The sequence below is a fragment of the Coffea arabica genome, chromosome 11c, assembly GCF_036785885.1.
Source record: "Coffea arabica cultivar ET-39 chromosome 11c, Coffea Arabica ET-39 HiFi, whole genome shotgun sequence".
Taxonomy (NCBI): domain Eukaryota; kingdom Viridiplantae; phylum Streptophyta; class Magnoliopsida; order Gentianales; family Rubiaceae; genus Coffea; species Coffea arabica.
In genome coordinates, this window is record NC_092330.1 from 45044787 (window position 1) to 45059967 (window position 15181).

A 15181-nucleotide genomic window follows, 5' to 3' on the forward strand; every position below is an offset into this window, starting at 1 on the left:
TTTCTCTTTACTTTTTAAATGTCGTCCTTCCTCTACGTACTATAAAGACAGAGAAAGAGAGAGAGAGAGATTTCCCTTCCGCTCCTCTTTCCAATTTCTTAAATCCTATTCTACTATTTTTTTTTAAAAAAAAATTTGTGCAGGCTATGTCTAAGTTGTGAAGTGTCTTGCATTAAAATATAAAAAATAATAATAATAATGCAGAAGAAGAAGTGAGACTAATGGTGATTAGGTAAACTACTTTCACCCAATTCTACCAAAAAAAAAAAAATCTATAATGAATGGTATCGGAATTAGACGCGTATGAAAATGTTTCTTTTTTGTTCCCTATTAATATGTTGTATTGTGATACTCTTTAAATTTCCTGGATCCGGAGAGGGGAAAACCAGTTGATCCCCAGCGGTGAGAGAGACGGCAAGACTTTGTAGCCTCGCTTGTCGGGGCCATGTTTTATTAGACTTCCAAGTCTTTTTCTTTACTGTTGTGTGACCACCAATTAAGTACGGTGACTCGCTATCTATCTACTTATACTGGCTAATTAAAGAAGCCAACCACAGTAATTTTTAAGGGCCAACGAGGTTAGAAGCTGTAGCAAGTTACTTTGGGAATGTTTTTTTAACAAGCCGGAAGACCATCATGTTCCAGTTTAGACTATTTATTGTTCATGCATGTTTTTATATCTCCCGACTCATATGATATAGCTTAACTTTTCCTTCATCACCCACTAGCTATTCAGAGCCAATATTAATTGATAACTTAATCTAAATTTTGGTTTGCTAATCAACAAAATTATTTTATTATTTTCAAAATGGATATCTGACAAGCTAGCTGCTGCATTATTGTTTCAAGTCTACGACTACTTTTGCAGGTGTGAAAGCCACGTAGCTATCTATGTTCAAAGACTCTTCGAGAGAGAGTAAACATTCATATCATATCACATTTGGAGAGTTGATATGGCAAGAATCAGCACGAAAGGGCAATTAGGGAGAAGCATCAGATATGTGCGCTTTGCTTTGTACTTTGATGGAAGTGATTGAGTTTGTTTGGACAACTTGGTTTTGGAAACAAAATTTCAGATTTTGTTTTGCTTGCATCATACACACAATTCCCAACCACCTTTTTATCTCACATACATCACATCACAAAAAATGCTACAGTAACTGAATCAAATAAATCATCCAAATAAATTCTTATCCAAACAAACTCATTGAATACAGAACCGTGTAGCCGTACGCAACGATACTAAGAACAAATGACAGTGATAAGGGTCCTTAATGACTCCGACCAGTCCAAGTTCCGATGAAATGATGTACTTAATTACTTCTTACCATTCATTTATTATTTTTTTGTTTTTGATAAGACAGCGAAATTACTTACCATTCATGATCTCTGCCTCGGTGACCCGCTAACAAAACATACTAATATATAAGTACTATCGTCTATTGACAAGCTAACTATTGGCAGTTCGGAATCCGATAAGGAGGTTGATGGTTCCTTTTTTTTCCCCTCCCCTCCACGGCCCTTCCTGTCCCCAAGCTGTCGTCGAGTTTAGGAGGGGGATTTTTAATCTTGTGTATCCGTACATTTTTTGAGTTACTTTTCCTTTCAAGTTATCATTATTGTTTTTCTTTTCTTCGTAAATTCAAGAAGTGGAAAGATAAACAAAAAGAAGAATCGAATCCACAACCTTTAGGGGTCTGTTTGGTTGGAAGTAAAATGTTTTCCTTGGGAAAACATTTTCTGTGGAAGTAATTTTTTATGAAAATCATTTTTCTTTCATCATTTTTTGGTGTTTGGTTAACTTATTGAAAATATTTTCTTACTTCATTTTTCTGGTGTTTGTTTAACTTTTGAAATATTTTCACTTTTATCTCTATCTTTACTTTCTACACATTATAACTACATACTTCTTCCCATGCAAAATAAGAAAATTTATCTCATTGTTTAACTTTAAAAAATTTTAGAGAAATGTATATATGAATAAAAAATATCTCCTTGAGTAATAAACAAATTGCTGACCATTTAGTGTCAAATATCAATCACATGCAATGCTTATTGTGACATATATCTTGCACTCTCACTGCTGAAAATTTCTCTAGAAAAGAATGTCCCTATTATACATAATTAATTACTAGCATAGGATGAGCAGGATGAGGTTTTTTTTTTAATTTTGAATATACTAGGGGGAGGGTTGGGTTGGGTTGGGTGGTTTACGGGGGAGGGAGTGTAAGGAAGAGATCTTGGGTTCGAGTCCTCGTAAGTTTGGAAGGAAAGTTGTTTTCCATAAAATGAGTGAAAATATTTTACATAGGAAAATATTTTCAGTAACTTTTGTGCAACCAAACACAGGAAATTATGAAAATATTTTCCTGCAAAACATTCTCACCCGAAACAAACGGACTGTTAATTCTTAATATTTTCAATTTCAGTTATTAGATCAAAACCTTTTCGACTACTAGGCTGGAGTTTCTAATTTTTGAAGTCTTAATTTTAGTCACTAAACCAAAATTACTTTTTTTTTTTTGGGTTAGTTCATAATTTTCAACTGCTTGTGATCCCATACACTTTGGATAAAAGGGAAATAAGCAAGGCTTTTCATCATGTTTAGATCACACACCAGCCATAAAACTTTACCAGCTAAAATCCCAAGTCGAAAAAAGTTAAAGATTAACCAACAAGTTTCTCTGAGGTTTGGAGTGTTTGATTTGGTGAGGCTGACTGGCTGAGGCATGCCATTTGGAGCCTTGATTCTCGAACTAGTCATTGAGAATATGATAAGCAACAGACGCTTTTTGGGCATTAACAATACTTGTAGCAGGAGTTATGGAAAGCTTAGCTTGGCTAAGACTGTCCATATTTCGCCACGTGGCAGACAGATGCTTCCCAACCTTTCTACCACTTCAACAGTGACGCGTTGCAAAGTAAAAGCCATTATGGATATTACACGTCGGACAATGCCATTGGCGCCCGCCAGAGAACCGGTGCAGATGCTGACGCGGGACGTCACTGTCAAAAGGGCCCCACTGCACCTCACACAAAGGAAATAAAGAGATCAGGCGTAGTGATGCCCCGATCACTCCGTGACAAAACCGCCTGCATCATTTAATCTACCCCTACTTTTTTATTTCGAATACCATTTTTTTTCCCTTTTACCGTTGTTCACATCACTTTATACCGCATCATTTTCAAAATGTTAAGCTAAGATTTACCACTGTCAATTGGAGGCCTTTAGTCATAATAAGTTCAACCTCTAAAACAAAATTATGGCTCCTTGTCAATAACATTGAAACATTTTAAGGCACGAGCACATTCATAAACTCCACCCATTTCTTGACAAAAGCATTCCATCGATCGTTGATCGAAGATCGAATGTCGCACAATTCGTGCTGAGTCGTATAATGTAAAATTTTAGGCCTTGCTTGGATAGCCATTTTTTACCGAAATATGGTCTTGTTTTCCGTGAACACATTTCCCAATCACCTTTTTACCTCACATACATCAAATCGTTACAGTAATTTTTCAACGAAAAATCCATGAAAAATGCAATCCAAACGCAACCTTAAATTATCGGGCGTTTCATTACTCGATTATATTAAATTTTAACCTTTCTCTGTGAGCAAGCTAAGGGCCCTTTTTAACTTTGTGCACAACGTAATGACTCGCTGTTTTCATATCAAGTTTGACACCAGCGTGCTTCAGTGACACGCTTAAATTTGTATTGTTGCACTAAGCGTGATCGGAGTAGCTGTTTACAAGCTGCTAACTTTATGTGTTTGAACTTATCATCTGATCGAAAAGTGATAGCGATTCACCGTTGGGGTTAGAGTGATCCAGCATCATGGATATATTTCGGCCCGTTCAATAGCATTATGCATTGTTAAATAATCAAACGAATATAAAATGATGCAAATATGACATGTTGAGCTGGTTCTAAGAGTCTCAAAAAGAAATCTTGGGGGGGCGGGGGGGATTTAGTCTAATCAACCCATATTACCCCATCAAAGCCTTAATCATATTTATCACACTCCATTCCCTGCTCTTTGTCCTTTCTTACCTGGTTGCTTCCTGATGTCTGAAGAACTAAATAACTGCTTATAAGAGCGAAGAGGACAAATCCCGTAGTTAGGAACCATATGGGTAGATGAGGGGGGTTTGTCACAACCAATGCAGATACTTTAAGTGCTAATTCTTGATGCGTGGGTCATCTCTGTTTATTATTATTATTTTCTTTTTCTAACTTTGAGAGCGAGATGCGATGCCAATCAAAATAAAAGCGTGTATTATTACATAATTGGTAGGGAAATGCATTAATAATGTAAAAGTTAATAATGTTGTTCTCATCAAAAGTTAGTGCTGTAAACCTGTAACCAGGCAGCAGCACTAGTCCTTTAGATTCCAAAACAGGGGTAATTAGGCAAAACATAATAACACCTCGACGGTAGCCATCATGGGGCCGGACTTCCACAACCTTTTTATTTTTTTCCCTTTTTTCTTTTCTTTCCTTCCTCCCTCTCTCTTTATTACAGTACTACTTTTCTTTCCCATGTTTTTGGTTCTCCCATTTCCCACAATTCCACTCCATTTGCTGACACACTATAAAATTCATCAAATGGGAAGTGGGAACCTTAAGATTAGAAGAAACAAAGGGAAATTATCATTTGACCAAAGGGATAAAACGTAGCGTTTGATTACATGTAAGGTAATAAAACTAATACTGTAAACTCAAAAAAAGTGTAGTCTACCTCTACCAAAGCATCAAACTAACTGTTTGCAAAATAAATTCTATTCTCGCGGTCTCTATTCCTTTATGCGCTAAGTACTTTCCCATTCTTGAAAGCGGACTCTCATTCTAATTGTTACCATTCTTCTTCTTCTTTTTTTTTCCCCCTCCTACTTATGTTCTAAAATACTTGAAAACCAAAAAAAAAGGGGGAAAGGCCAGTTAAGCGGTGGGGTTTGAGGCATGAGCTGCAGGAGTTGTGTACTGGAATACACTCTGGGCTGCATCCGTGCAGGTGGAGAAGAGTGTAAAAAGCAAAAGTGGGCAGCAGCAACAGCGTTACAGCATAAGTATTCTAGTACTCGTGGAAAAAGCAATGAATTATCTTGCTCTGTGGAACAATTTGGAGCATACCTTTTCTACCCTTGTCGGTTTTTACTAGTAATAAAAAGATGATGATAGGAGTTTTGAGTCTTGGCCTTTGGGAACGTAATTCCTTCAATTATTATATTCCTATTAGTCTGAAATGAATAAAATAGTAGTAGCAGTAAAACATTATGAGTTTTTCTTGAATACTCTTTTTTTTTTTTAATGGGTTGGATGGAGATAGAATGGATAGAGATAATGGCCTGTGCTAGCAGACATTTCCTACCACCATATTCTTCTCATCTTCGCTTTCACAGATTCTTGTAGCATAGTGTCCATTGAATCCAGTTTTCTTTTTCTTTTCTCGCTGTTGCCTTTATTCATTCTGGTACATTAGTTACTATTCTATCATTAATCTTCTCTGAATTATTGCCTCCCTCCTGTCTCCTAAACTACACAAGAGTTTAGCTAACTTGGCTGTGTCTTGAGAGTCAAACTTCTCTAGTAATATCCATAAAAATACGAGGCAACCTTTTCCTGCAAACCATGCTGACTGTCAGATTTTATTGTTGGGGGGAGTCACTACTGTTATCGTCTGCTTTAGTCTATGGTTTCTGAGTTGTTCTTGTTTTCTGATTTGATTGATTTAGTTTGTGAGAGAATCTAGTTTGGTTTGTTTTAGCCCAATTCTTCATCTTGGTTTTGGCTGGTGCTAGTAGACAGGATAAAAATTAAAATTCTGTCCTGTAATTGGGAAAAAAGTAGGAATCTTGGGGGATTCTTTCATTCTTGCTTGGGTCATTTTGGGATTTCTTGTCTTCTCTTAATTCTGGGTCCTCCCTCTGGCAAGCAGTTTGGGTGGATAAGATAGAATCATTTTTAGGCTTCTTAGCTCTTATCAACTTAATTGTCTCCTGATTATGAGGTCGGTGGCCTCATTTCCTTGTTATTTTTTGTTATTTGCTTCCAAAGTTTGAATTTTTACGCTCTTAGTAGGTCTAACTAGACAGTTTCTGTAGATTTGACAGTTTGGGGGAGGGGGTGGAAGATGGGTAGTCCTTTAGTTTCTCCCAAATTTAGCCAGGGGTTGAAAAAGTATTGATCCGAGACTGTTTGAAGTTGAACCGTTTTTTTACCAAGTCACTATCTTGGATGAGTCTACTCCATGTTATTGGATTTGGATTGAAGGTGGGGCATCTAATTCTGGTGCTATGTTGCTGGTTTGTGTCTTTGTTTTCCCTGAATTGGATAAGTAATGGTGGAGTGATGACCACAAAGACTGGTTTGCTTGCTGATGGAGAGCAGCTATGGATGAAATTTTGGGAGAAGATCTCAGGTAAGAGTTTCAAGATCCATCATCACTACTCCCAGTACATTGGGCCCAAGAGAGTGAGAAGAAACTGGTGGAAGAAGCTTTTGGTAGCATGGATAGTTGTTGGGATTCTAGTTTCTGTTTCGGTCTTCTGGTACATGAGCTCCTTAGCTACGGAGAAGAGGAAAGAGACCATTGCAAGCATGTGCGATGAGAGAGCTAGGATGCTGCAGGATCAGTTCAACGTTAGCATGAATCATATCCAGGCTATGTCTATTTTAATTTCAACCTTCTACCACAGCAAGAATCCCTCGGCAATTGATCAGGTAAACTTTTGTCATCACCTCTACTGTATGAAAGAAATGTTCTACTTAATGGAGACTAGTGATTGGCTTCTTGCATCTCTTGGTTGTCCTAATTACCTTGAGAGAGACATTTGCAGCTTAAAATGTGATCAGATTGAAGTTATCTCTGTCCGACTGGTCAATTTGAGCTTTAGATTCTAGCTTGTTTGTCATCTAGGTACTTTTGCTTATATTGCTTCACGTAAAGTTTTCTTAGCTTTGTGGCTTTCTTTTCCCATGCCTCGTGCTTGGCCAGAGAGAGTTGCTTCTTGGTATTTTCAAGGAATATATTAGTGTCCATTTTTATATAACCATAGGAGTCCTGACTGTTTCAATGATGCACTTTTGCTGACTACTAGATCCAGACGCTTTTCTATTGTCTTAAGGGTTCTGTTCAGGAACAATCTAACTTACCAAATGTCATAGATGACATTTGCAAGGTACACAGAGCGAACAGCCTTTGAGAGACCTCTTACCAGCGGAGTGGCATATGCTGTAAGGGTGCTTCATTCTGAAAGAGAGCAGTTTGAGAAACAACAAGGCTGGACTATTAAGAGAATGGATAGTATTGAGCAGACACCAGTTCATAAAGATGAGTATAGTTCAGAAGTCCCAGAGCCATCGCCAGTTCAGGAGGAATATGCTCCGGTCATCTTTGCTCAGGATACTATTGCCCATGTAATTTCTCTTGATATGCTCTCTGGAGAGGTAAGCTTTATTTGTCTCAACACTCTAGTTGGCCTTTTCCAGCTTTAGTCAGTCATGCAAATAGAGTGAATTTAAGCTGTTTTTCTGAATGTTTGGAAGATGGAGAGGATTGGTAATTGTAATATTCCAGCAGCACAGTTGACTTGGATTGCTTTGAACTTGAAACATTTTTACCTTCTCTGCTCCGCTTAACAGATTAGGAAAGAAACGAAAGATTTGTTTGATTCCTTGTATTGATCCCCCACAGGAAGATCGTGGGAATATCTTGCGTGCAAGAGAATCTGGAAAAGGTGTACTTACTGCTCCTTTCAGGCTAATCAAATCAAACCGCTTAGGTGTAATATTGACTTTTGCTGTGTACAAGATGGATCTACCCCCTGATGCAACCCCAGATGAGAGAACACAAGCAACTGATGGGTAAGTGATTGAATGTGACTTGTTTCATTACAGTTGCCTTGGCCTTTTTGATGGGTTTTGTTCCTTTAGTTCTAGTGGAAAAAAAAAGAAATGGAAATTCTTACTGCACCAAAGGAAATGGAAAATAGAGGTATTGAATGCATTCCAAATATTACTCCTATCTTTAGGGATTAGGGCTTATCCTGCCTCTCAACCCAAAACAACATGAGGGAAGAAAGAGGGAATGAAAAGTATTCAACTAGTCATACAGCTATCAAACTGCATCTAAAGAAACAACAATTGAACTACTCTAAGAGGAACTGATTGCTTTCTTGGTTTAGTAGTCATTCCTGGATCAATGAAACCCTTTCAGTAGTATGTTGTCAAACTAACTGTTGACTGCTACTTGTAGGTTTAATGAAGATACTAAGAAGTTTTATGCTTGTAACGTATTCTGGTTAGTAGACTGGATTTATTCAAACGCTTCTGGTATTCAACTTATTCCAAGCAGGTACCTAGGTGGTGTCTTTGACGTTGAGTCTCTGGTAGAGAAGCTACTTCAACAGCTTGCAAGCAAGCAAACTATCCTGGTAAATGTCTATGACACTACAAATATATCCCATCCTATCAGCATGTACGGTTCAAATGTATCCGATGATGGGCTGCAGCATGTTAGTGCCCTCAACTTTGGTGATCCATTCCGCAAGCATGAGATGCGATGCCGGTATAGCATTCTTTTACCCATGCACTGTTTATTTCCTGTATGTTTTCTATGGGTCCTTTCAGGTTATTAACTCACTGAGCACAGGTTGCCTATTTACCTACGCCTAAACATTTATGATCATTCAAATGAAAGTGGAAGCATAGTCAAAATTTTCCAAATCATGCTGTTACTTGAACTTTCTGCACCATGTGCTCTATTTTGGAGTGTTCTTTGGTAATCTTAACTTTATCTCTGCTAGAGGATTCCATTATTCATATGTTTTCTAACTGATATTATTGTCACCTAAAAATAAGCAAGGATATTTATAAAATGTAATAGAGGTGAATATGGGGTTAGGAGTTGATTATTACTAGGATGGACTTAACTTGTTCTTGTCCAAAAACTGCAACTAAAGACACAAACACAGATATGGAAACATACACATTATAGTTGTAAGTACTTTTTCTCATATGCATGTCTGCTTGTGTGCCCTATATACTATGAACTGTCCATATGTTGCCGTGTTTGGCGGGGATGAGGAGGCTATTTGTGGTCTGATTGTGAGTGCCTTTCAAGTCTTTGTTCAGGGTTGTTTGGTTGGGGGGGGGGGGTGCTGGGGGAGGGATTGGGTGGAGGGGAAGAGACAGGGTGGGTGATAATGAGGAGTTGCATGGAGCAGGTGTTGGAGTGCAGGATGGAAGGGTGTGGCAGATTGATAGCCTGCTGCATGACTCTTTCCAAGAGGGTAGTTATGAGAAAGCAAGGGGAGTCATCATTGGTGGTTCTTTTTCTGAGCTGGTGATGGACATGAGCAGGAGATCTTGCAAGGAGTGTGTACTGGTTCGGTGTCAGAGAAGTATATGGGTTCAATTGCCACCCTTGATGTTTCATAATTGGTGTGGTGAAAGTAATCTGTTGCATCTTGCTGATGAAGTTTTATTGTTGATGCAGCTTCAAACACAAACCACCTTGGCCATGGCTTGCAACAACAACCTCAATTGGCATACTTGTGATTGCATTGCTAGTGGGACAAATATTCCATGCCACAGTAAATCGAATAGCCAAAGTTGAGGATGATTATCATGATATGATGGAGCTCAAAAAGCGTGCTGAGGCGGCTGACATTGCAAAATCACAGGTACATTTTACTTTTAGTTTAAGTGCAAAAATGTCTCCCCACATTGAGAATTTGTTGATAAAATGTCTGATGTTACATGCGACTTGCTGTAGTTTCTTGCCACCGTTTCTCATGAGATCAGGACTCCCATGAATGGTGTTCTAGGTATGTCTGCAAGTTCTTGCCCTAATATTGCTATTTTTATTCAGATGCTTCCATCTGTTTGGAGCAAGAGACTGATGTCATCAAATATGTCCAATTTCTAGGGATGTTGCATATGCTTATGGACACAGATCTAGATGTAACTCAACAAGATTATGTCAAAACTGCACAGGGAAGTGGTAGAGCTTTAGTTTCTCTTATTAATGAGGTTCTAGACCAGGCGAAGATTGAATCTGGTAAACTCGAGCTTGAGGCAGTGCGCTTTGACCTGAGAGCTATTCTGGATGATGTTTTGTCACTGTTTTCAGGAAAATCACAGGAAAAAGGTGTCGAGGTACTCTTATCAATTAGGCTTCTGATGATTTTCCTATTTTACACTTGCTTCATTTGCATCTTTATTTTAGCTAACGTGCTTTTTTTAAAAAATATATATATATTAAAAAAAAAACTTGTATGCAGTTGGCTGCCTACGTTTCTGATAAGGTCCCTGAAATGCTAATTGGTGATGCTCGGAGATTTCAACAGATAATTACGAATCTGATGGGTAACTCGATCAAAGTAAGTGCATTTCTGATTTGATTTTCCTTTTTTGGTCTGTGAAAGGAAAAGATCATGCAGAGGATAATAACTTTTTTTAGCTGTTCTCCCAGACAAATAATAATAATAATAATAAGATACATAGAAAGGGAAGTCCCACAATTACTGATCCTCTTTCTTTCATTTGGTATTTGTTCCTACTTTACCACAATACTGTAGGTTTACACCAGTATGCAATGTACAAACCAATTCTTTTATATGTCCTCGCCGCCTCTTTTGAAAAGAAGCCTGTAATTTCTAGGACTGCAGTAAAGGGATAACTTTGATATTCTCAAATTCTTGAGAGAACAATTATCAGAAAATTCCTGTTCACTACACTGGGATATAAATCAGGCAAATATGATGCCCATGCAGTAAATCGAAACAAAATAGTAAATGAGACCTTGATTTAAACTATTGTAATTAAAGAAAACGGATGAATGAGTGCTGCCAAATTTATTTGAAACAAGAGCCAAGATTTCTGCTTATATTTCTCCTGAAGAATTTTTAGCGATGATAATGGATCAGAATAAGAATGCTTTGCTTTTCCTTCTGCAAAGATAGTGTCTAATTTGTACATGTTTCTTTTGCTTGGAAATGACTAATATTTTGTCTATTTGTAGTTCACGGAAAAAGGACACGTACTTGTGACTGTCCATCTTGTTGAAGAAGTGGTGGATTCTGTTAAAGGTGAAACAGAATCATATTCAGATGACACATTGAGTGGGTTGCCTGTAGCTGACAGACGACAGAGTTGGAGAGGATTTAGAGGTTTCAGCCCAGACGGACCTATTGCAGCATTACCGTCCTCCTCAATTGACGAAATCAATCTAATTGTATCAGTGGAGGACACAGGTGCAGGTATTCCTTCAGAAGCTCAGTCTCGTATATTCACCCCCTTCATGCAGGTGGGTCCCTCAATTTCCAGAACACATGGAGGCACTGGCATAGGATTAAGCATAAGCAAGTGTTTGGTCCAGCTCATGAAAGGCGAAATAGGGTTTGTAAGTTTGCCAAAGATGGGATCCACTTTCACTTTTACAGCTGTTTTTGCCAATGGTTCCGGTAATTCAAATAACCCGAAGGGCCAACAAATCAACAATCAATCCAACTCTATTTCTTCGGAGTTCCACGGCGTGAGAGCGCTAGTTGTTGATCCAAGACCTGCACGGGTCAAAGTGTCAAAATATCACATTGAGCGCCTTGGGATCTGTGTTGAAGTAGTTCCTGATTTGAACCGTGCATTTTCTAGTATTAGCACCAAGGAGGCTACCATAGATGTTGTTTTCATTGAACAGGAAGTTTGGGATAATGATTTTAATACGTCTACTCCGTTCGTCGAGAGATTAAGAGGGACTGACATTAGTGTTGCACCAAAACTGTTTCTTTTATCTAATTCTTTAAGTTCTACCCGATCGACTGTTCCAGCTTCTGGTATTCCTGCTTCATCCGTTGTCATGAAGCCAATAAGGGCAAGTATGCTTGCTGCATCCCTGCAGCGTTTAATGGGCGTTGGTAGTAGGGGAAATTCGTGCAATATAGAGCTTCCTCTGAGTCTTGGAGATCTGCTTCGGGGAAGAAGAATTCTTGTGGTAGATGATAATAAAGTGAATCTAAAAGTAGCAGAATGTTTCTTGAAAAAGTATGGTGCTGATGTGGTCCGTTCAGATGGCGGGGAAGAAGCAGTCTCACTCTTGGAGCCTCCCCATAAGTTTGATGCCTGTTTCATGGATATTCAAATGCCAAAGATGGATGGGTATGTACATCTGATTGGTTTCTGTATTATTGTAGATTTATGGATGCTAGGAAATAAGCTTAATTGATCCCTTTAGGAAATCTCATTCATATGATGGGACTTCACGCTTAGTGTTTTCAATGATTAAAAGAGTCTGATCGTCATTTGAATCATCATGCTAGCATGGTAGCGTAGACTGCTGTTGGAAAACTTGAATTTACCATTCGAGTTTTCCTTTCTTTCATCCCGTGCAATGGTTTAAAGATCGCATGACTTGAAATCTCGCAGGTTTAAAGCTACAAAGCTTATCCGCAGCATTGAATCTAAAGTAACTTCTCAAATCGAACAAGGGGAGTTGTCCGTTGAAGCTTTTGACAATGTTTCAAGCTGGCATGTGCCCATTTTGGCCATGACAGCTGATGTGATCCAGGCTACAAATGAAGAATGCACAAAATGTGGAATGGATGGCTATGTATCGAAACCATTTGATCCTGAGCGGCTTTATCGTGAAGTATCACGCTTTTTTTAGATTGTATCGAATGAAAACTAGCTAGGAACCCGGTGAATGCCCGATGTGCTCCAAGAGAAGTGCTTATCGGAGGTGTCTTGGCTTCCTCAAGTACTTGGTGGATTTTTCCCCAGTGAGTATCTTAACAACCAAATCTAAATGCTCAAGACACTGGCGCCACTGCTGGTGCTGCAAGTCTGACATTCTTCATCTTTTCTTGGTATTTTGGCAGTAAATTGATTTCTCCATTGGACTTGGGAGTGTACATGTTAGCCGAGGATTTGTGTTCGTGGCATTCACATCGCCTCAGATAGACAACTGAGTTTTTCAACTTAACCTTCTTTTGATATTTGAAGCCTTAAATAGGGCAGTCTGACCAGACTCGAGGAAAATTTTTTGAAGAATCGAGTCTACAATTGAAGCTCTGCAGTTTATCCCATTTCCCATTTGCGAGAATGGAAATCAGCCTGGAAGATGAACTCTTAATCGTCGCTCTTCTGCAACATATGGGGAGGATCATCTCTGCACCATAGATATTGAATTAGTTGATGGTGTGAAATGCCACGTCTTGATAATATATACCAGGATATGCATCGATGTATAGTTGTGTATATATTTCAACGACAATAAAACAATCAGTTGTGTAGGAGAGTTTCCAAAACCAACCTATGCCGAATTGTTCTTTTGACAATTATTATTGTCTGCTTTTTTAACAAGGAAGCAGCCATGTAAAAAAGTAGTACAGGGAGTAAAACTGGCTCGAGTGTAAAATGATAATTTGGGTGGTTCAGTATAAATTTTGTCCATTTTTTGAGTAAAGAGGTGGCCACAATTGCATCGAGTGCCGAAGTGGAATTTTTCTTATCCTTCATTTTAGAAGGCTCGTTCTTGTGATTTCCTTTTCCGAGGCAGCCGAGCTGCGTCCTCTTTTTTCCTTTTTCCATTCATCAATGCCCGTGTCTGTCTGGCGTGGGATTCCGATGTTTTGAGGTTTTTCGTTGAATGAAAGAAACCATGGGCTTGTTTGGAAGCCAGGTTTTTAGGCAAGTTTTTTACCTATTAGTTTTTTAACAACTTTTGCTACAGGATCCCAAAAAACTTCTCAAAATTTTTTACTTACACACTTCAAAATACCCAAAACATACAAAAAAAACATTTCCCTTCCCTTTTTTTCTTCTTCCTCCCCCATCCCAACCCATCACCACCTCCATCGCCGACCACCACGTCTGGCGCCGTTTCCCCTTTTTTTTTTTTTTTTTTTTGCCTTTCTTCCTCTCCCCACCATCTTCCCCTGCCATCCTCTCCCTTTACCCAGTTTGTATGACCCCTTTTCTTTAAAAAAAAAAAAAAAATTCCCTTCCCCCACTCCTCCCCCATCACCCTTCCATCTCGGCTGGGACAAATTCGCGGACAACTGAACGGAACACCATTGCTGTAGCTGCAACTGAGCCAACTGTGGACAAAATGGTCTGCCAGGCCATGGCCAAATTGAAGCTGGATGATTCTGGCATTTTCTTGGAATGGCATGGGAAGTAACTTAGGATCTGAAAATGGGTTTTTGAAATTGGAGATTTCTTATGTTTCAGAAAAATTGGGATTGAAGAAAGTCAGTTGAAAATTGGTAGTGGTAGTAGGTATACAAAAAAAAGTGTCGATGGAAGGGGTATTTGTAGCAGGTAAGTTTGAACATCTAGAGTTAGGAAAGGTGGCATGGAAGTCTCGTTTGGCCTGTGGAAACCAGCGTTGACTTTGAAATCATCTTTCCCAACTGCTGGAGGAGCAGGTGGTGGTGCAAGAGGTGGGCCTGGTGGTGGAGTTGGGGGTGGAGCAGGCGGGAGAGTAGGAGGGGCTGGTGGAGGCATTGGTGGTGGTGCCAGAGGTGGAGCAGGTGGAGGCGTGGGAGGAGGGGCTGGAGGAGGCCTTGGCGAAGGTTCTGGAGATGGGGCCGGTGGCGGAGTAGGGGTGGAGTAGGCTGCGTTGCTGCTGGGAGGCGAAGGTAACGGGGAAGGGGAGAAGAAGAAGAAGAAGAGAGGAAAGAAAAGAAAAAGAAAAGAAAGAAAAAGAAAAAGAAAGAGAAAGAGAAAAAAAAAAGAAAAGGAAAAAAAAAGTTTTTCATTTTACAAAAAAGTTTCAACAAAAAAATTTTTATCTTACAAAAACTTCTACAAAAGTTTTTCAAAAACTTCTACAGTGCACTACAGTAAAGTTTTAGACAAACTCCAAAAAAACTCAGATTCCAAACAGACTCCATATTAACGACAGGTGTAGAGGGAAATCCCTCTGCCGACATGTGTCAGGATTAGCGCCTTGTTCGGGCATCTCTCTCTTGAACTGAATTGGAGTAACAAGCAAGTTTGGAGGAGTTTAGTTTTTGGGATAAGACTACTAAAACTTGAATCCAAAGGGAACTTTACCTCTAGGAGTGTTTGGATACAAAATTTATCCCAAATAATATTTCGCTTGCATCATAAACACATTTTCTAACTCACATTTTTATATTTCCAATCACCTTTTTATCTCACATACATCACATC

General features: G+C 39.0%; 1 protein-coding gene across 2 annotated transcripts; it reads left to right on the plus strand.

Annotated features, from left to right (window-relative positions):
- The first annotated feature begins 4844 nt into the window (after positions 1–4844).
- Positions 4845–13466, plus strand: LOC113716907 (histidine kinase 3-like). Of its 2 annotated transcripts, none has more exons than XM_027241458.2 (11): positions 4845–6724; positions 7169–7450; positions 7698–7867; positions 8358–8570; positions 9501–9687; positions 9780–9831; positions 9933–10162; positions 10288–10386; positions 11028–12160; positions 12428–12780; positions 12880–13466. In XM_027241458.2, the coding sequence occupies exons 1-10, from the start codon at positions 6239–6241 to the stop codon at positions 12666–12668; spliced, it is 3093 nt and encodes a 1030-aa protein (XP_027097259.1). In that variant the 5' UTR covers positions 4845–6238; the 3' UTR covers positions 12669–12780; positions 12880–13466. The 2 variants fall into 2 exon arrangements, with proteins under 2 accessions (XP_027097259.1, XP_027097260.1); XM_027241459.2 differs by having other exon boundaries at positions 5407–6724; positions 7183–7450.
- Positions 13467–15181: the final 1715 nt, after the last annotated feature.